Raw genomic sequence first — 21,791 nt, forward strand, 5'->3', positions numbered from 1 at the left:
GAAGGAAGTTATTCCATAGCTCGGGTTTTTAAAACTTCGTCCCTTTCCAAGTTTATTTATCTTTTCAAAAACAACCTTTCGGCGCGCGAGCTATCGCTGTTGCGGTAAACAAGTTGCACTGCTGTCTGGATTGGTGAATATGCTTCAAACTTTTGTAGAACAAGAGGCTTTACTTTGGAGCTATTTTGAATTGTTGCGTAGCTTAAAGCGGGACAGTAACAAATGCAATTATGTGCTTAAGCTCATAAGTCTTTTGAACTTGAAAGCTCTGAACTAATCCTTCATATTTTACTTGCAATCCGTAAATAGTATAAAAGTTGCAAGGTAGAACGTTGTGTTTTAAATCGTTGGGGTGAAATAGAATATTACAACAGTGAGGTATACATTATTTCTATCAGTTTTATACTGTTGAACTATCGTTACTTATTAAGAAATTCTTAACTAAATTGTTAATGTTTATTAAGAAAGTCGGCTTGAGGGGTTGCGTTTGTACATTTACAGTCAGTTGTTAGTTTTTTTCTTATGTTTTGGTGAAAGAAAGTAATTATTGCAGTCGTATTCACAGCTATAACTATATTGACGTGTTAGTTGAGCTTATCTTGTTTATGCTTTGAATTTTATAGCATTAGAGCTTTAATTTGTGTCAGAGGTAACGAAAACTAATAGGGCCTACTGTATGTAACTGATAGAGAATAATAAGTGAAGATTCTGCAGGTCGGCCTCGTTTGTTAGTCGTGGTTGCCTTTTTTGTTTTTTCACAATTTCAATTCATGTTGTCGGTATCAGGTTGACAGGCTATTATGCCAACAATGGACTTTGGTTTTATCTGTATTTTACATGTCTCCAGCTTTTGGCATGCAAAAAGTTTACAAATGTAGGCAAATTCTAAAGGTATATTGTCTGGTTAAAGTTATGACAATGTGCATTTGCTCATCTGCAAGGTGTTGCCTATTGTGAGGTTTTTAACAATGTTTGTAATGTTTGCATCAAATTCAGGTTAGTGAACTCTTTAAACCTCACACAGCATCTATAGCCTAATACGCATTTTAAAAGGAGTTTTAATTGGATAGAGGCAGCCTTGGCAACTTATTCACCGGGATAAGTATCTAAGTCATGTAATAAAGATCTTCAATTGCAGCTCGCCACCAATAAAAAGCATTAACATGTTTAATAAAATAGTCAGTAATTAGGTAACTTGTGTTTTCTAATTTGGACATGTCTTTCTCCACAATAGCCTCACCTTCAGGCTATTTTAGGCACCATGTGGGGGGTTATATGAATCATCTACAGCGTACATTAGTATTTTTAATACATGGTATGAATTCATCTCAAAGGAAAGTTGATGTTATAGCATTTTCTACATTGGCTTTCAATCTATTTATGCAACTGAGAGAAGGTCTGCTAGTTAGGTTCAGTCATCCTTTTCTTATAGCACATTTAGGGACCAGTGTATTTGAAGATTTTTTACTAGTCCAGGAATTCTGCATGTATGGAAATATGTGTATACGCTGCGGTAGCATCGGACTGGAATGCGTCATGGAGTTAGCTTATTTTATGTTTAGTACATATTTTAAAATAGATTCTTAAGAACATCATTGCATTTTTGGACACTTTGTGTATGAAAACTAACACTAATAGTAATACCTAACATTTTTTATTACATAGTCCCAAAAGTCAATAGGCCTAGTTTTTTAGTTTCCAAGATATTTTGCATGGAAATATAGGAAAGTTTTTATGCTGCAACTTAGTTCACTGGCAGTAGGTTTACCTAATCAACCACCAGTGAACATTACGTCTATGTACAGTCACCCTGACATACTAGCTTAATGCGTTCTGGGACTGAGCTGGTATGTCAATTTACTCGTGTCTCAAGGCACTATATCCTATATAAAATAACTACTTACAAATTAATCTGTTACCATACTATGAAAAACCCCATAAAACAAGATATTACAGTGGAAAAATAGGTTTTTGCTGTAATTCAGTACATACGCTAACAAAGTAACAAATACCTATTTAATTGTTAAAATCTACAATAAAATGTAACATGACTAGGTATACTATTGTAAGTTTCTACCTTTGAGGCGTAGCAGTATCATAAGTTGACTGTAGTAGTCTGATGTGACCTATAGTATACTGACGCACGGTTGTATTTAGTCTGGTGTGTCGTCACCTGCAGTATCATAAGTTGACTGTAGTAGTCTGATGTGACCTATAGTATACTGACACACGGTTGTATTAGGTCTGGTGTGATGTCACCTGCAGTATCGTAAGTTGGCTGTAGTAGTCTGATGTGACCTATAGTATACTGACACGGTTGTATTATATCCAGTGTTGTTTCTTCATTTACAGTTCTGGTTCTTAGTCTCTGGGGGCCATTTAAAAACTTCTTTAGGATTTGATGCAGTTCCATCTGGTGGTAGAGGATGGCTGATCTCGTTACTATGCACATCTACAGAGCGAGATATGTATTTGAAGCAGAACTCTCCCACCAAGACCAAATGGATCTACACATCGGTATACCCCATTCATTTCTGTTTTTGCGGTGTCTGACAGTGTTACCTCGGTAATTTGCTTTTTTGGATTGGATGAGTAAATTTTGATTGTTTAAAGTTATACTACGAATCAGTAAGATATTCGGACCGATACGTTTCCTTGTAGATGATACGGTTGAAGTAGTTGCATACGATATTAGTGAAAACGTTGACTTAAAGTCTCCAAGAACTTGGCTCAAAGGCTACAACCGTACAACGGATAAATTTGGCAATGTGCCAGGAAACTTTCTCCAATACATAGAGAGTAAGTCTCTTATATATAATCTATATACCGAGTCTCGCAGTAGTATTCTTGTTTGTTTACCTGTATTCCTTACTAGTAGATATTATGAATGTGTGGTTATAGGTTATATTTTGTCTTTATAATTTGTATTAGGCTGATAGTTATACTAAAAAAAACCTGATTATCTTTGAGCGTATCTATCTACTAATAGTTTCGTTATATCGATACTATTTTCTGTAGCCATATCCGTACCGAGGAACCACAACTGGGCAACAACTTTCCTAGTCAGACCGACTCTCTGCAATCTTTGTGAGTTTTCTTTCTTTGTTGATAGCCTGCTGAGAACAGCTGAACAGTTTGTTCTATGAGTCAGCGTAGGGCGGGTAAACTCTGGTCAAATTGTAATAGTTAAGGCTTCACGTTATGTCTTTTGAAGATATTGCAAAGCGGCTCTAAACCATGTATTTTAGTGCTAAACGTAAAGGGTGCCTTAGTCTGATATGTATTACCTCAAGCCATTTCTTGTCATTGTTGCCTTGTCTGATCCTCGTCACTCAGCTCTCACTCTATCAATTGTTAAATGTTTCATTCAGAGATCATACTTGTTAGCTGCTGCACTTACAGCATGGGGACACAACTTTCACAGTAGTTTTTATAACTCCCCATTCTTAGACGCCACTCCAGTCGGCGTTTTGCCATTATAATTTACTTTTTCTTTGAGCTGTCAGAAACTATTTTAGGCGTTATGTATTTAATATTGTATTTAATCTGCTGGCTGTTCAGGATTTATTGCCAGTTGAAGTAACTAGCTTAAAATATTTTATAAAGGAAAGACATATATTTTTTATTAAGTTTTTTTCTAAAAGATTTTTGACTTTACGATGGATCCAGGAAATAATCCCAGCACAAAAAACAAGCCTCTGAATAAATAAGTCATAAACTATTATTCGTATGTCAGTCATATTTGTTCCCCTTTGCTAATGTTTTATCTATTATGAGATAAATGTAATCATTGCTAATTCGTTGCAGGTAAAGATTACATGTGGAGCTCAGTCATACCGGTGATGAAATGTCAAGGTGATTATATATATTGTATCACTCTATCTATTGTTAAGTACATGATCACAATAGCGGAGTATGTTACTATGGTGCTTACTGTCTTGCAGACTGTGCTGCCTGTGTGCATACAGATTGTTCAGAGCTCGAGCAGTTCCATGTTGTCCCATGCACTCGTGGCTCATACAGTTCTCAGACTACCGACTCCCCTGTGGTTAGTTACATCCACATTATCTTTATTATTTGCTTGTTACATACTTTGATAGCCGTTTTTATGAAATTTGGGGCACTTTGGCTGAGACATGTGATAACTCTTTAAAAACGCATTAAAACTTACACGATCAGTATGCAAGTATTGGTCTTACATTACAACAGTAATCCATTCTAGTGTTTTCTCTGTCAAAACTGTGTAGTGTGCGAGAACAAATATTTTTGTACAACTATTTTATTTTATTTGTCCCGCAGTCAAACTTGATAATAAACATTTTAGGTACTATATATAACATTAAAATAAATGCGTTATATGGAAGTATGTGAAAAGCTAAACTAGTGAAGTGAAGAAAAAAAAGGTTGTTGTCATTACATTGGAGACAGGCAAATGGCAACAGGCAGGTTTAGCCTTAGTGATATCAGTGACAGATAGTGCTGAGGGGGAGATAGAGATTCAGAGCTTGTCTAATTTAGACTAAGAAAACTTTATATTAACATGGCTTATTTTAATTTGTTCATTTGCGTTTCATCTGCAACTATTACTGCCAGCTTTTCCACATTCACTCGTTTCTACACTCACCACCTAAACTGTCTTCCTCACAAGTTGGCTTCAGATATTTTTTTTAATGTTTCTTTTTTTATAAGTTCTTGCTTTATGGGTAAAAAAATATTGCTCTTTGGTTTTTTCACCCTTAGTAGCTCTTCTACTAGTTTTCCAAAAATCAATAGTAAGACTATAATAGAAAGCTTAAAACACTGTCGTTCGAACACCTTCGAGTCGAACTGTGTGAAGAACTGCAGACATGCGTATTGATTTGCAAAACTGCCATGTTTTAAGAAAATTCTGATGTTGTATGTTAGAGATTACTGTGGATCTGCAGTTAAATGCTTGCTCAAGTATTATGTCATATATCAAATAATTTGTTTAGTGATCAGATCATGTACTTACTGTAACAGGGCTGAGGTTTTTGATGATAGGTGAAATACCTACATGGGCTGCTGACAATTAATGTATGCTTAGTATCAGCAACATTTAACTCTGTTTTTGTTGTTGTTAAAAGTTAAAAAGTTAATTACATTTTTGAATGGTTACCCTCACTGCTGACTGACAATTTTCATCGTTCTAACTACCCAACCCTCTTGTTCACATATTCTAGTGAGGTACTTATTACTTTAAGTACACCAGCATTAGCACACCCTCCTTCATCAATTTCTCATCTTTTTTACTTCTCTTTTTTCACTCTCCTCTTCCCTTTCCGCGCTTTCCTCTTCCCTTTTCGCCCTCTCCTCTTCCCTTTTCGCCCTCTCCTCTTCCCTTTTCGCCCTCTCCTCTTCCCTTTTCGCCCTCTCCTCTTCCCTTTTCGCCCTCTCCTCTTCCCTTTTCGCCCTCTCCTCTTCCCTTTTCGCCCTCTCCTCTTCCCTTTTCGCCCTCTCCTCTTCCCTTTTCGCGCTCTCCTCTTTTCTTTTCGCGCTCTCCTCTTTTCTTTTCGCGCTCTCCTCTTCCCTTTTCGCGCTCTCCTCTTCCCTTTTCGCGCTCTCCTCTTCCCTTTTCGCGCTCTCCTCTTCCCTTTTCGCGCTCTTCTCTTCCCTTTTCGCGCTCTCCTCTTCCCTTTTCGCGCTCTTCTCTTCCCTTTTCGCGCTCTTCTCTTCCCTTTTCGCGCTCTTCTCTTCCCTTTTCGCGCTCTTCTCTTCCCTTTTCGCGCTCTTCTCTTCCCTTTTCGCGCTCTCCTCTTCCCTTTTCGCGCTCTCCTCTTCTCTTTTCGCGCTCTTCTCTTCCCTTTTCGCGCTCTTCTCTTCCCTTTTCGCGCTCTTCTCTTCCCTTTTCGCGCTCTCCTCTTCCCTTTTCGCGCTCTCCTCTTCCCTTTTCGCGCTCTCCTCTTCCCTTTTCGCGCTCTTCTCTTCCCTTTTCGCGCTCTCCTCTTCCCTTTTCGCGCTCTCCTCTTCCCTTTTCGCGCTCTCCTCTTCCCTTTTCGCGCTCTTCTCTTCCCTTTTCGCGCTCTCCTCTTCCCTTTTCGCGCTCTTCTCTTCCCTTTTCGCGCTCTTCTCTTCCCTTTTCGCGCTCTTCTCTTCCCTTTTCGCGCTCTTCTCTTCCCTTTTCGCGCTCTCCTCTTCCCTTTTCGCGCTCTCCTCTTCCCTTTTCGCGCTCTTCTCTTCCCTTTTCGCGCTCTTCTCTTCCCTTTTCGCGCTCTTCTCTTCCCTTTTCGCGCTCTTCCCTTTTCGCGCTCTTCTCTTTTCCCTTTTCGCGCTCTTCTTTTCCCTTTTCGCGCTCTTCTTTTCCCTTTTCGCGCTCTTCTCGTTTCCTCTTCGCGCTCTTCTCGTTTCCTCTTCGCGCTCTTCTCGTTTCCTCTTCGCGCTCTTCTCGTTTCCTCTTCGCGCTCTTCTCGTTTCCTTTTCGCGCTCTTCTCGTTTCCTTTTCGCGCTCTTCTCGTTTCCTTTTCCCCCAGCCCACTCTCTTCTTTTCTACTGTTTTCTCCTATCTCTCCCATCTCTCCTCCTCCTTTCTCACTCTACCTTCTTTTCCCTCCTCTCTGTGCATTTTCTGTCTTTTTTCTCCTCTGTCTCTCCCCCAACTCTCTCTTTGCAACTCTTTCACCCTTCTCCATCTTTTTTGTTCCCCACTTTTTCGTTCTCCTTGTCTGCTTTCTGTTGACACACTGTTAAGATAACTTAAGATGAACTACTCGGATTTAAGGCTAGTCATTCTCTAACTTTACCTGCAGTCAGTGGCAACATGGACTACAGTGAATGTGATCGAGTGGATGGCGGCTGTTAACTTACATAACTATGTGGAGAAATTTAGGATAAAGAAGGTGGATGGCTCTACCCTCATCAGTCTTGATGATGAAAGACTCCGGGTAAGTATTTTATCTTGAGAGTGTTATGAGGAGTAGATAATATTGCGTGCACTTTTCTGTAATGCCAAACTAACTGCTGATTGATGAGGTTCAACTGTCAGGTACAAGCATAGTTGGTTTTAAGATTTGTATACTTGTATGTCCTGCATTGATCACAGTTCATTATGTCATTCAATAATTATCAAACGCCCTTCATGCAATCCCCAACCTAATGCTCTCAATGCCATTGGTCTTTTTTCTCCTTCTGACTTCCAGCCATTTTAATCCATGTATCTTGCCCTACATGTCTATCTTTGCATTGCTACATCACCTTTGTCTTATTTTTCAAAACTTCATTACGCAAAGCTGCTATATCCGTCAGCCACCTCTGTCTTTTATTGCCAGGAAAATCTATGTTGTTGAATAGATGAGATAGAGCGCAACTCCACGCCATGTTTCTTCTTATTCTGCCATTCCGCTCTTGCAATCCCACACTAATCCTTCAAATGCAATCATTACATAAAGCTATGCAAAGACATTTCCCTTCCCTTTTGTTGTACCACGCCTCCCGTTTAGGGACGTACCTTAGGAACATCCTACTTCTACACCTCACAACACTTTAGCCTAAATCTATACATTTTTATCTTACAAATAGTTGAATGAAATAAATGAATTTTATTTAATGAAATCATTTAATGAAACGTAAAATTATCTTTATTGGTAGCGATTCGGCATGGACGATCCTTTCCACAGAGAATCGGTGATGATCTGTGTCAACCGACTGTGTCAGCGTTATGAGGTGAATATGTTGCTCGAGTTTTGGCTGCCTTTGTCTCTCGTCAACAGTTACTTTTTATGGTTTTTTATCTTCAAGTGATTTTCAGATTAGATAAAATCTGCTTAATTTGTGTGGTTCTCAGTCTACAGTTGCTGTTAATTACTCTGCTATCGAAAAAACTCTGAAATCGACGGATTTCCGTCGTATCTCCACTTCCATTTAATTCCTAACACTTTCAAACGGAAACTTTTCAGAGCGAGTAGATTTAAAAAATGTGTCTGTTAATATAATATTTGAGTCTGTTGCTGCTTTCCCTCTCTAGTCTTGAGCCTTGTTTGTCAAAACTTCGATGCTGCACTGAGCAACCGTGTTGCAGAACTTGCCCGTAATGGAACCAGAGGAGTGTAACAGTATGGCCGATGACCACCAATTTATGGAGCAAACCTTCAGCACTGTTGAAGGCTGCCATCGCTGTAATGAATATCTCTATGGCATATTGCATCAAGGCTTCGAGTGCAAAGGTGTGTTCTTACCCCAAATTCTAATGCTTTAGTGACAGCTAGTAGCAGATGTTAGAATCTAGACTGTTTATGTCAAATAGGTTTTACATTTCAACAGTCAAGCGCCCCTGGGCGCTATTGCATCTTCTGCTATGACGGTGCAATGTACATTTTGTAATGTTTAGGCAATGTATATACTTACAAGCATTGAATATGTTACAGTGTGTATATATACTGTATATATATAGATACCGTATACTGTCTGTAGCAATCATTTCTAGCTCGCCCTCCTTCATAGACTGCCCTGTATGATTGTCTCACCGTGTCACTACATGTAAAAGGTTGTGATAAATTCTCTGCATATGAATCTATGAACTTGGCTAGTCTACTGTTTGATCTGAAACTGGTGCTTTTCAAACTCTGCAGAGCCGTGTGTTCTGGCTAAAGATGATCTGCAACAGAACCTCGTGGAAATCTGACATAAACCAAAATCAGAGCACCATAGTCATTGTTCCTCCGACAAAACAGTACTGTCTGTAGCATGAGTGTATAAGTATTAGGTATAATAGAGTGTGTGGTCATCGTATATACTCCCTACTATTAGGTATATTGGAGTGTGGTCATCGTATATACTCCCTACTATTAGGTATATTGGAGTGTGTGGTCATCATATATACATACTACTATTAGGTATATTGGAGTGTGTGGTCATCATATATACATACTACTATTAGGTATATTGGAGTGTGTGGCCATCATATATACATACTAGTATTAGGTATATTGGAGTATGTGGTCATCATATATACATACTACTATTAGGTATATTGGAGTGTGTGGCCATCATATATGCACACTACTATTAGGTATATTGGAGTGTGTGATCATCATATATACATATTACTATTAGGTATATTGGAGTGTGTGGCCATCATATATACACACTACTATTAGGTATATTGGAGTGTGTGGTCATCATATATACATACTACTATTAGGTATATTGGAGTGTGTGGCCATCATATATACATACTACTATTAGGTATATTGGAGTGTGTGGTCATCATATATACATACTACTATTAGGTATATTGGAGTGTGTGGCCATCATATATACACACTACTATTAGGTATATTGGAGTGTGTGGTCATCATATATACATACTACTATTAGGTATATTGGAGTGTGTGGCCATCATATATACATACTACTATTAGGTATATTGGAGTGTGTGGCCATCATATATACACACTACTATTAGGTCTATTGGAGTGTGTGGTCATCATATATACATACTACTATTAGGTATATTGGAGTGTGTGGCCATCATATATGCACACTACTATTAGGTATATTGGAGTGTGTGGTCATCATATATGCACACTACTATTAGTTATATTGGAGTGTGTGGCCATCATATATACTCCCTACTATTAGGTATATTGGAGTGTGTGGCCATCATATATACATGCTACAATTAGGTATCTTCTTGCATGTTACACCATATATCCAACCCTAAACCATGATAGTGCAGGAATGCCATATGTGGACTGTTGCAGTTTGCGGACTTCGAATACACAGGCATTGCAAAGTCTTCAGTCTTCCTCCATGCAATGAGTTTTTTCTATCAAGAAGACGACGACCATATTTTCATCAAGGTAATCTTTATTCTGCGACTTGTAATACCACTTGCTTTGTCTAGTTGTGGTCTGTGGAGACATGGCTAATTTGGTATCACTACATCTAAATGGTATGTTACGTTATCACCTTGCTGTACGATGTGGTCAGTAGAGGTTTAGGTTTGTGATTGGTTGCGTGTGGGAGTTGTGTTAACCTGTTAACCTTAAGAACTTAGATGCTTCCATTATACTTTATAATGGCACCAGTTTGAAAGAATGCATTGATTCATTGACAAATAATCAACATGAAGTTTCTCGTAAAAAAGCCATAGCATTTGGTAATAAGGCGAGTGATAGTTGAAAATGCCTAAACTAAATGACAATCCCTAATGACCAATGACTAAACTACCCAAATGACATTACAGTGATACTACCATTACCATGAAAATTCAATAAAAAAATTTTCAACCAATCTTATAACGGTGAAGCAATGCCGTGAAAGGTGAAGGGTTGCCACAAAGTAGTAAGGGATTACTGTATAGATTTGTAGACTCGCCATGGTGCTTGGTTAATTTTTAAGAGTCGTTTTCACACTACACTGTCCGTGAGTGAGAGTGGCCACAACTTATGTGGATCATATAGATTAAAACTCATTGATTAGTTAGTGATTATTATTAAGATACTTTATCTATTGAATAGAGTCTAACTTTGGAGGCTCCTTACAAGCTCACTGCGCTTCTAGTCAAGATGGCATAACTCCAGATATCCTTATAGTCTGTGTCAGTGAAATAGAAAAACGGATCGGCGAGGATCAGTGTAAGCATTATCAATACATTTCATGCATTTGTTGCTCATTTGTTTTTATCCTTCCATGTTTCGGAACTATGCTGTTTGCGTGCTTGGTAAGTCATGTCCTGCTTTGCAGCTGTTCATTGGGATGCATTTTATCGTACTGCAACCTCCACTGAATCTATTAACAAAATCATGGACGTAATGGACAATACTGGTGAGTTTTCTCCGTTTAAAAGCATTGCAAATGTACTTTATTTCTCGTCTTTCCACTCATTCTATTTTGTGTTTTTTTATCAATCATAAAAACTTCATTACTTGGGTTATTTAAGTGTAATCTTTGCTGTGATTTTTAATCATTTTATACCCAAATAACAAGTAACATAGTTTATCAAAGTAGTAAACAAATTGAGAGTAAAAATTGTCTGGAGCTGAAGTTCTGGAATTCGAGTGTTCAAGTCTGACATCTCCATTTATCGCATTTTATTTATGCCAGAGAGCAGCAAGCTGGCTACTGTACCGTTTAGCGACTGGAGGGCCAAGGACATCGGAGGGGTGGTTAAACGGTATTTAAGAGAGTTGAACAACCCGATTGTCCCCTCCGAATTTTATAACAGCTTCATGAGAGCTGCATGTGAGTCTGTTCTCAGTAATATGCTATAGTGTGAGCATTTGTTCTGATCATTCCTCCAAATATTGAGTTGTGGCACTCCTAGATAGTTACGGTTTGTTCCTGAGTATGGAGTCTTTAGCACAACAGAAAGTTTTATTCAGTTTCACCAGATGATTTTCGTTACCTATATTATAATTTATTATATATTATGGTATATTATTATATACTAGAAATTCCCCAGTCATACAGCCCACGACCAAAGTGATAATGGAATATATAAGTGTATATCATTGGTCATTGCAACCAATATCGAGAAGTTGTGATATTTATCTAGATTTCGGTAGTTATATCTAAAGATTTATGCTGAATTTAAAAATCTAAACATATTTTAGCGGGTTGTCATAGAAATAAATGTATATCTATAAGAAAATGTAGGACTATTACTTAATTTTGCAGATATTAAAAGCGGCTTGGCAGTGCCGCAATATTGAGCGCAGCCGCAGTATCATCAACAAAATCTTTAGAAAAATAATAACAGTAACATATTGCATATCATCGGTCACTATATACTTCGATCTTGGAAATTCCAAGGATTATTCTTATAACTTAATCTTATAAAATCGAATAATTGTTCTTACAATTAAATATTGTAATTATCTTATAGGTAATATTGTAAGAATCGTTAGAAAAATATTATCGTCATTTCCTTTACTTCCACTGCTTTGGACATCAGTTGGAATACCAAAGTATTCATTATAAGTGTTAAAAATGTCAGTCCAGTAGAATCAGCAAAAAAGAAACGATTACTTTTCAGTACTTTTACGTTAATTACAGAAATCTTCGGCAATTTGACAATGCCATAGACTGGTGAAATGTGCACGTTTTTCTCGTGAAATGTGCACGACTTAATAGTTCTACTATTTGTCGCACGGCCTTATTGGCCGGTGTTAATTTTGATTAGAAAAAGCTTGTCAAATTTTTATCGCGATTTTTGGCCAAATTAATCTGTCTATTTATGTATAATTTGATTCGATGGGTTAGTTTTAGGATATTGCGGAAACTTTTCAAAGACTTGGTAAGATATTTAAATAGGTTTTTATGTGTTTTGTATCATTATTATACTTAAACGCCTCTACACAAAAATGGTTAAATTTGTTGATGAGATTTCGGTATAAGGGTTTGGTAACGGCCGTTAACGGATAATTTTTCGGGAATTGTGGGCGCATGTGCATTTATCATAAATCTCCCAACCAATCTCTTCACTCGTGTTTGGTTGTGGGATTATGTTATATTATATATTTATATTATAATAATAATATTATAATTAATATATTTTTATTATATATATATTATGTTATGTTATATTGTTGTGTATTATGGTATATTGTTGTGTATTATGGTATATTGTTGTGTATTATGGTATATTGTCGTGTATTATGGTGTATTGTTGTGTATTATGTTGTATTGTTGTGTATTATGTTATATTGTTGTGTATTATGTTATATTGTTGTGTATTATGTTATATTGTTGTGTATTATGGTGTGTTGTATATATATATTATATGTATATATATACTAATATAATATATTATGTATTGTATTGTATATTACATTGTATAATATATTGTATATTATATTAGTATATTATTATGGTATATTATATTAGTATATTATTATGGTATATTATTATGTTATATTGCATATGAATTTTGTAGCAATAGAGGAAGCGTCGGAGAGAACCCAGCAAATAACTAGTCTGGTCAATGAGCTTCCGGATGCTCACAAGCGAACTTTAAATTTTCTCATGTCCCACTTTTACCGAATCACTAATACAATTGAGGGTTCATCTCGACGGCTGGCACAGGTCTTTTGTCACATCCTACTCCGACCACCATGGCCTGAGGTTATGTAAGTTCAGCTCATTATTCATCTCCTTCGGTCACTACAGTAAATGTTTGCAAATGAACTCCTTGCTACTGTGTCAGTTGTTTTACTTGTAGAGTTATGCCACCTTGATATTGTTTTGACAGTCCTGTTTGCTCATTCCTTATCGTAATCATTGTAAGAGTTAATTCAGGAAACTGGCATAAATCTTTTCATGCATTGTCTCAATCTATTTTTAATGTAGTTATGCGGTAGGTTAGCAGTGGTCTGTAGGTGCCTCGTCTCCATGCGTTCTCTGAGCACTCTGATATAGATTGTATGATTTTGCCACACGCCGCAGGTGCTTGCATTGCAATGCTTCCTGAGTGCTATATGACAGCTTCCTGCCTATTTATTGTAGAAGTTTTATGGTGTAATTGTTGTTGCTAGACCTTAGTTGTTAGATTTGAATTGTAGAGTGTATTTTGTAGGAATCTTGTACACAACACCAAGCAGCACCTGACTGTCTTAGAGACGTTTTATGCAAACATAGTGCAGGAGGCTGCTACGGATCAGAGGGACTGTATGTAATGTGTTACTCTTCCATTGGCGTGGCTAATAAATATTACATCACCGTGTTGCGGTATTTTCGTTTCCATTATGGAGCATAGTTCCTGTTCGCTGACGGTGAGTTTCCTAGCAGCTTCTTATACGAGTTTAAATTTCTCCTTTTTTAGCTGAATCTGTTCTTCCTCGAGACACAAACCCCGAGGACCCGCTTGACCACTGTCCATGGTATTGGGGCATTATAACAAAGTGAGTTGAAACCCCCACACGTATGTAACCCTTGGCCTTATATTTTATGTTTAACAGAGCAGTGAGTGTTGCGTACTTAATTTAGTTATTTAGACATGACTAGTTAGCTCCATATGTCGTACTCAATGTGTCGCATTCTTTGCCGCATTCTATGCGTCGTATTCTATGTGTTGCATTCAATGTGTCGCATGTACTGGTCATTCGCTTGTGCAGGGAAGAAGTGGTTGAAAGGATGAATGGTACTGTGGATGGAACATTCCTTGTGCGTCGGGCCACTACTCATGGTACCCGCGGTGACTATACCCTTACTCTAAGGTACAGACTATTTTTATTACTTACGCCCATTACACATGTTTCGTAATGCGTCAGCAGAACAGACCTGTGTTTTTTCTTATGATACATTATGCCTTTACTTACCTACAGCGTTTCTAACAGCTGACAATTTTATCCACTTTTTAAAAATGAATCTTGGACAGACACCTTCAGTGTAATGTACTTGTAAATAACTTATTTGATGTACACTCTCAATAACGCTCACACTATGTCTACAATATTTTCATAGAGCCTTGTTTATGATGCTAAATACCTCAAACATTTTATATTAATCCATATGCGAGAGTTGTCTTCCCAAGCCAATTTTTCAGTTATCTTTTTATACGACATGCTGAAATAATAATGCAAGCAGAAAGTATTGAACTGTCCTTTTTCGGCCATATTGGTGTATTTGACCTATTCATGAAGCAGCGGTGAAACTGTATGAAAACTGTATAGTCAGCAGTGCTTGAATATCACATCAAATCAAGCAAGGGAGACAATTCCAGGTTGAATTTTGGCATAACTTGGAATATGAAAGGTTCCAGTTGTTTAGGTGCAAACATTTTTTATGTCAATTCTTGAAAGGAAGGACAGTTTCGTCTCAGTGTTAACTGCTTGAGCCATGTTATACACCTACGCCAGCCATCTGCTCGCAATAATAAACTCCAGTAATATGATGTACTGTCAATAGATAAATTTACTAATATAATTTGCTGTCCGTATCATCTTACTATACTTGCTGTTTACGGCTGTTAGCTTTAAATGTTATCAATCTTTGTTTCCATTATCGGCAGAAACTTACTCACTATTGTGCCTCGAGTTGACTCCTATTACTGTATCGCTCATATACTTTTGTAGGAAAGGTGGAATGAATCGGCTTATTAAAATATATCATAAAAACGGCAAGTATGGCTTCTCCGAGCCGTACGAGTTTGATTCCGTAGAGAGTCTTATCGAGCACTTCACTCAGCACTCCCTCTCGGAGTACAACCGACAGCTCAACTGCACTCTTGACTTCCCAGCCACCAACCTGATGGTAAGCATTGCTTTCCTCCCCTTACCTTGTACGCGTATCACTCGACCATGTAGTCATATTCACGCTGATCTGTTGTAGACATTGCGATTATTAGCTGGGGAGGTACTAGTATTCCTGTCTCTTTTACACGTTACTAGAACTGCATGCCATTCTCTTCTCTCTCTCTTTTCATTCATCAATACAGATTGTCATATCTTGTATATGTATGTAGTGGCGATTAGCCATTGTTTGATGTTTTTAAATTCATCAACTCTGCTGTGAGTTTGTGATGAATGGAAGGCGTATGGGTTTGGCTGTGGGCAAAGGTATTGCCTGTGATCATGTACTTCTACTTATGGACAGCACTGTCAGAAAAATCTTATGCAAATACACTGTGTAATGTTCACACTTCTTTCTTCTGAAGCTCTACACCACAATATTTAGTTCTGTTGCTATTTTTTTTACTATCATAATGTTCTAGAATTGTGTATTTTGAGTAGACTGGAATAAGGTATTGACTCGAGCATCGCTAATAACAGTGATTGATGGACAGCCAAGATTAAGGGTTTTCTAAATGGCTCTTGAAGCTTGAGCACACTGGAAGTATATTAAGTGGCATTGTATGAAAAATACTAGTAGCAAAGAGTACTGTATTCATTTGTCCTTGACTTTTATACAACCAATTTTTTATATAATATAAATTGCTCCTGGCTCTAGTGCTGTTTGTCACAGGTAAATGTGTTGTTGGAAATAACCTGCCGAGTTTTTGTAAAAAAAATTTGTGAATAATTGACTGTGGAATATGTCATTCTTTGATGTTGTCATGTTTGCTTTTATTTATTTTTTTATTAGTTTTATTCAAAATATTGTTACATTATTTTAGAATAGTCAGGATTTTCAAAAAGTGAACAACTTTCTTCTGGCATGTTCGGGGTTGAATTTTAAAACATACTCGTTAATGGATAGCCAATCGCAACAAAGCATTGGGACAAACTATCAATACTTTTACTGCAGCGTTATTGTCTATGGAATCGTCACTAACTTTTTTCAGCTTTAAAATCCTCCTTTTATGTCTTTATTTTATCACGCATCTTGTCTTCATCGACAGCAACCAGAAAATACTGTCGATGTGAATGTGATTTTCCACGAGCTTCGTCAGATGCATCGTGAGTATCTGGAGAAGTCGATGCAATACGATGAGTTGCTCGGACTGCAGAACAAGAGCACACAGGACATCCAGATGCTTTATCAGGCGCTCGACTCATTCAAGGAGCTGGTCAAGGTCTTCGAGGAGCAACTCCAGCTGCATAGATCCCACACGAAAAAGGTCGCCCCGTATGAATACGGAAAGTAAGTCTTTTAGGTGAATAAATATGGTTGGTGGACATGATGAGAGAGAGTTCAAAGTTATGTTAAATTGCCTAGGTGACTTAGCCTGTCAAGTGTGTGACTATTCGCTCGAAATGATGCTGGCAGAGAAAGAATTGCTCACAGGGGAGAGTGTTTGGAGATTTCGCATCGTCTGATTTCTACCATATCATTATGAATACTATGCCATCCCTAACAATTGAGCGGAGAAAGTTACAATGGCAATTTTTAAATTAACCAACCAAAAATATTTTATTTGTAAAGTTTATTAATTGGCAGTGTGTGAATAGAAGGTAGTCTTATTTACCTTAGCCAAGTTATCTTATGAAAACGATCAATGTAATCAAGTTATTATAAAAAAACAGCCGAGCCTCCGACTTCCTGAATATGCACTATGTTGAAATTGTACATATTAATTTTGGTAGTTTTCAGAAGCCCAATAAGTTTATGCTGTTAAACATTTGTAGTGAGCTTTTTTATTGGTTTCCTTTCACAACTTTCTTAGAGATTATCAATGTGAAAAATAATATGAAAATTGGGGAGCTATTTTACACCTCATTGTGTTAAAAAAATATATAGACTGCATAATTTGAAGGTATAAAAACTAGTGGGTTTTTGAGCGACTTGAAGGGCGATCTTGTTCAGAGCATGAGAGTCATTTCATCCATATCATCAAATATTATAAGATATCTTGTAGGATATAAGATCTTACAAGATATAATAAAATATAAGATTTCAATATATCTTAGGAGAGACTCGCTCACTCCAACTTGCTTTAATTTCAGCAAGCAAGTGATTGCATGAAACTTGATAAGCAGCTATAGAAAAACCTAACTAACTGCGTGTAACTACAAAGCTGTGTATACAAAAAGTTTACTGTTTACTAAAGTGGTGATACAGTGACCAGTTTTTTATATGATCTAACCATTTCCGACTACAAAAACAACTTCTGCAAAAGTTAATAACTACGCACAATTTGTTGTAACACTAAAGTTAGTCAATGGTAAATCACTACATTTGGTTCTTTTGCAGTACCAAAAATGGGTAAAGTTCAACAACTATTTTATTAGTTGTAGCAATTCATAATATAATTCATAATTTTTAATTTTGCGATTATTCGTTTTATTTTGCATTTCATTCTCTTTCTGTTCATTGTTACTTAAAACATGGAGCAAAGCGATGATAATGTATTTTGGTCTATCTCCTGGAGTGGTTAGTTACTGATGGATATAGTTAGTTAATCTGTATTGCAGCAACTCACCGCAACTCAAATCACCTCCAATCTCCTCAACTCTCCTAAACTCGCTTTAAAATGCCTCCACTCGCTTTAAATGCCTCACTTCGTCTTAACTCTGTTGGAATGAGGGTCTTCTAGGCATGCAGAGAGCACTTTAAATTCTGAAAGGCTGTTTGTCTATACCTTTAGAGGAATGAGTTGCTCATTTGTCTGCCGTAGGCTTCAGCACAACAGTCACTTACTTGAGAGTAGGCTGGGAGATATCGTGCTGAGTAAGAACAGGTTGGAGGACTCTATCGAGGTCAAGACTGCCGAGAATAGAAATCTAATAGCTCAAATTAATAGTCGGAAACCAGAAATCAAATTGCTTGGAAAAAAATGTGACCAGTTGTGTAGGTAAGTGGTAGAAGAGTAGAAACTGGAGTAACTCATGCTACTGCTAATGTTGGTACAGGTCATGCAAAACTGGCAGTATGTGATATAATATGTATAATTTATATGCATGTAATTTTTTATGGGCCTTCGGTGCCATTTAATACTGTAATTCTGTCTACCAGCACCCTTCTCCAAAGAGGTCATGACAAGAGGTACATAGATGAGATGCTCGACGCAAGCAATAGCCGAGCTGTTGATCCTGCTGCTGATGCAACACAGGATTCCGCTGGCTCATGCCTACCGTATGTTTTTATTATATTCCGCACTTTTATGCGCTAGCATGTTTCTATTAAATAATTCTTATCAAGTACCAGTTGTACTCTTATTAGATAACTCATATCTCTCCTACCAAGTCCTAGCTGTACTCTTATTAGATAACTCGCATCTCTCCTACCAAGTCCTAGCTGTATTCTTATTAGATAACTCGTATCTCTTCTACCAAGTCCTAGCTGTACTCTTGTTAGATAACTCGTATCTCTCCTACCAAGTCCTAGCTGTACTCTTATTAGATAACTCGTATCTCTCCTATCAAGACTAGCTGTACTCTTATTAGATAACTCATACATGTATCTCTCCTACTATATAATTTTTGGCACCTTGATGCACACTGGTTGTATACAATGCGTGTACAACTAATACATCACTATTGAGCATTATGGAAATTGATCCGGTGTCGATCATGATTCCACAATACATTCCTTTTTGCAAGAATATTCCCAAAATATTTTCAGTGTTATTTATTTGCTAGTGGTACTGCTCTATGAATTGAAGTCTAATAAATCGCAGATGCCACAAATTGTATATGTCAGTATATGTTAGAGGCAAGGAGTAATAGTTGACAGAGTTTATTACTGCACTGCGGCTGATAACTCTTGGAATATTTAAACAAAACATAAATTTTAAACAAAGGCCAAATAACACCCTATATGAATCCTCCATGAACTTCATATACTTTTCCTGAATACTCCAAAGCAGATGTAATTGGAAGATTATGGAGTAGTAAGTTATATCAACTCGTTTTGCAGCTCTGCCGTTGTTCTTAGAAGTGTAAAATCTATTGTTTTGGTAATTGTAATCGGTAAGGCGCTAGGTCTATAGGTCTCTCTTCTTTAAGAAAGTATCTTTTTTGTGAGCAAGCACTTTTAGATTCTTAATTTTACAGAAGCCCAGGCTCATCACAGTCCAGTAACTACATGTCTGTGGACACGCCTCGCCTCATAGGGCACAGAGACAAGTCTACGTGGTATCGGCCCGGAGTTGATAGGAACCAGGCAAGAGAGATCCTTGCTGGTAAAAGGGAGGGTACTTTCCTCATTAGAGGCCCAAAGGACCCTGATGAATATGCCCTCTCTATTGTGTATGTATCTGCTCTCTTCTCGGATAACTCTATGATTAAGTAACAAACACACACTCCAACCAGTCACTAGGTTATTGTATACTGCGCAGTCATACCTCGACATATCCTGTTTCGACAAACCATCATATGTTACAACAAATATTATTATGGAAATACATTGTAGTTTGACTAAGTCATTTTACATTTTGAAGATGATAAATACAGTACTTCGGTAATTATATGCAACATTAAAACAAATGTGTTATATAAAATTATGTGAAAAATTAATGCGCAAATTTAAATACGTAAGAAACTAAATTATTGAAGTAATCTATATTAATACGTTTCACTTGGTCTTTGTGTATGTCTGTTAGTTCCAGCAGTGTCGCCCACCTCCTCCCCCCCCCCCTTTCTACTTAGACTTATTTGTTCAGACGTAATTTACAAGTTGAAATATTCAGTTCATGTTGCCTACCTGAAAACATTCGCCAAAACTGGTTTCTTCATCTCTAATGGTAGGGAGAATGCTGTGGCAAGGTCACACATTTGAAACAATTTATGTGAATCGCCTTCACCTACATAGTTTCCAAAAATGACAAGTAGTTAGTCTAGTAACTTTCACGTCCCATATTGCTATTTTATTTGTTTCAACAGTTTTCAAACTTATGTTGAACACTTTTTGTGTCACACACACGCAATGAATATGTTGCTGGTCACAAGTCCAGCAACATTGAAGAAGTAAAAGGTGAAAATGCTAAATTGCAAGGGTAATATCACCATTATTAGCCATTGAAAAGGTATGAATAATCGTCTCTTTGTTATGAAATAGGTTTTATTAAGAATTATTCAATGTTAGTGATTTTAAGACTTCGTGTATGCCTTTAATATGCACTAGTACATGGTTTTCCATGTTTTCTTGTACATGTACACTGAAGGCGCGCAGAATAAATTCAATAAAAGGTTTTTCTTGGCATGCGTTAATAGAGCTCATAAATCTGCTACTAACTGGTAATTGTTTATACTATTGAGATCAGTTATGAATCTCTTTTGCGAATCAGTAATACGGTCTCCAGGTATAAACCACTATTTAAATGAGGGAAGCGAGTTTTTCAGGTTCCCAACAAATGAACTATATTGACCTAAGTTGACCTATGTTCTCAACTTAATTGTTTCTTGTTCCAGTGACAAGTCGGGCCAGGATATTCACTGCAGGATACTCAGAGGCCCTGAAGGCTATGGATTTGCTGATCCATTTAAGATACACGAGGAACTGATGGATTTGGTGCTACACTATAGGGACACGTCATTGGCTGAGCATAATCCTCAACTTGACTCGAAGTTGTTGTACCCTGCTTACCTGCCACAATAATGATTAACTGATACTCTTCTTTCCTTTCTCTTTTTTCTCGCTTCAATTCACCTTGACAACCAGGAATTTTTAACTCATTTGTAAGCAAGTTGTTTTCTCTCCGTTATACGTTGTTGCGTGTATCTTGATTCGGAGTTGGCATCGCTGACGACTAGCTGCTAAATGTTTAGTTTAACTCTTAATTCTTACAGGATATCAGAACAGGAGCATGTGCTCCTCGGGTGATTCGATGTAGCAGCTAATCAGTATTTTCATGGATTTCTTGAGTGCCACATAGCTTGTAAAAAATTACCAATTTTATTACCAGAGCACTTCTCTTAGCACCAATCAGAGCTTTGCTTTTTCTTACTACTTTTGGAGATAACATTCGCGGCTACTCAATTCATAAAGAATACTGATTGGTCGATTTGTAAATCACCTCCGCCAGCCTCGACATTCTTTCTTACTGCCCTTATTTCACAAATGTCTATTTCATAATATCTTTTTTTATAACATTTGCTGTATCATTGATCGCTCAGTCCGTGTGTCCTTCCATGTTTTCTCCATTTGGTAATGGCTCAGAGTGCCCACAATCACTATTGAGAATTTACCACCCCATCACAATGCACTGAATGTTGCTTGAAAACTGATGCCGGTTTTTCAAATCAAGGCTAGACTTGTGCTTGCTTAAAGTTCAACATTGAATGTATTTTTTGTCGTAAATGCTGTAAGTAGCGATTCCTAGCTCGTTTGTTCAAAACGTTTTTCATAAAAATTATGTATGTCTGCTCTCAAATAAATATTATTGCATTGTTATTACTGCAAATAAAATTCATAAAGATTGACACTTGGAATTCACTCTGTAACTAGAATGTGGAAAA

The 21,791-nt window shown here is 37.2% G+C and overlaps 2 protein-coding genes across 3 annotated transcripts; one reads left to right on the forward strand and one right to left on the reverse strand.

Annotated features, from left to right (window-relative positions):
• The first annotated feature begins 106 nt into the window (after window positions 1-106).
• On the forward strand, window positions 107-21,775 carry LOC137385466 (phosphatidylinositol 3-kinase regulatory subunit alpha-like). Of its 2 annotated transcripts, none has more exons than XM_068071936.1 (23): window positions 107-133; window positions 2,353-2,517; window positions 2,662-2,799; window positions 3,019-3,087; window positions 3,808-3,855; window positions 3,945-4,048; window positions 6,765-6,899; window positions 7,603-7,677; window positions 8,033-8,177; window positions 9,717-9,815; window positions 10,476-10,592; window positions 10,702-10,782; window positions 11,062-11,199; window positions 12,893-13,085; window positions 13,532-13,623; window positions 13,778-13,856; window positions 14,070-14,171; window positions 15,030-15,207; window positions 16,295-16,536; window positions 18,011-18,187; window positions 18,349-18,468; window positions 19,389-19,583; window positions 20,745-21,775. In XM_068071936.1, exons 2-23 carry the CDS (start codon window positions 2,427-2,429, stop codon window positions 20,929-20,931), a joined length of 2,805 nt encoding a protein of 934 aa, XP_067928037.1. In that variant the 5' UTR covers window positions 107-133; window positions 2,353-2,426; the 3' UTR covers window positions 20,932-21,775. The 2 variants fall into 2 exon arrangements, with proteins under 2 accessions (XP_067928037.1, XP_067928036.1); XM_068071935.1 differs by lacking the exon at window positions 107-133 and adding an exon at window positions 313-378.
• LOC137410657 (uncharacterized) lies at window positions 5,251-6,647 on the reverse strand. Its single transcript, XM_068096120.1, has 2 exons — window positions 6,556-6,647; window positions 5,251-6,454 (listed from the first exon to the last, which is right to left on the reverse strand). Exons 1-2 carry the CDS (start codon window positions 6,645-6,647, stop codon window positions 5,251-5,253), a joined length of 1,296 nt encoding a protein of 431 aa, XP_067952221.1.
• Window positions 21,776-21,791: the final 16 nt, after the last annotated feature.

Source organism: Watersipora subatra, chromosome 1 (assembly GCF_963576615.1).
Source record: "Watersipora subatra chromosome 1, tzWatSuba1.1, whole genome shotgun sequence".
Classification (NCBI taxonomy): Eukaryota; Metazoa; Bryozoa; class Gymnolaemata; order Cheilostomatida; family Watersiporidae; genus Watersipora; species Watersipora subatra.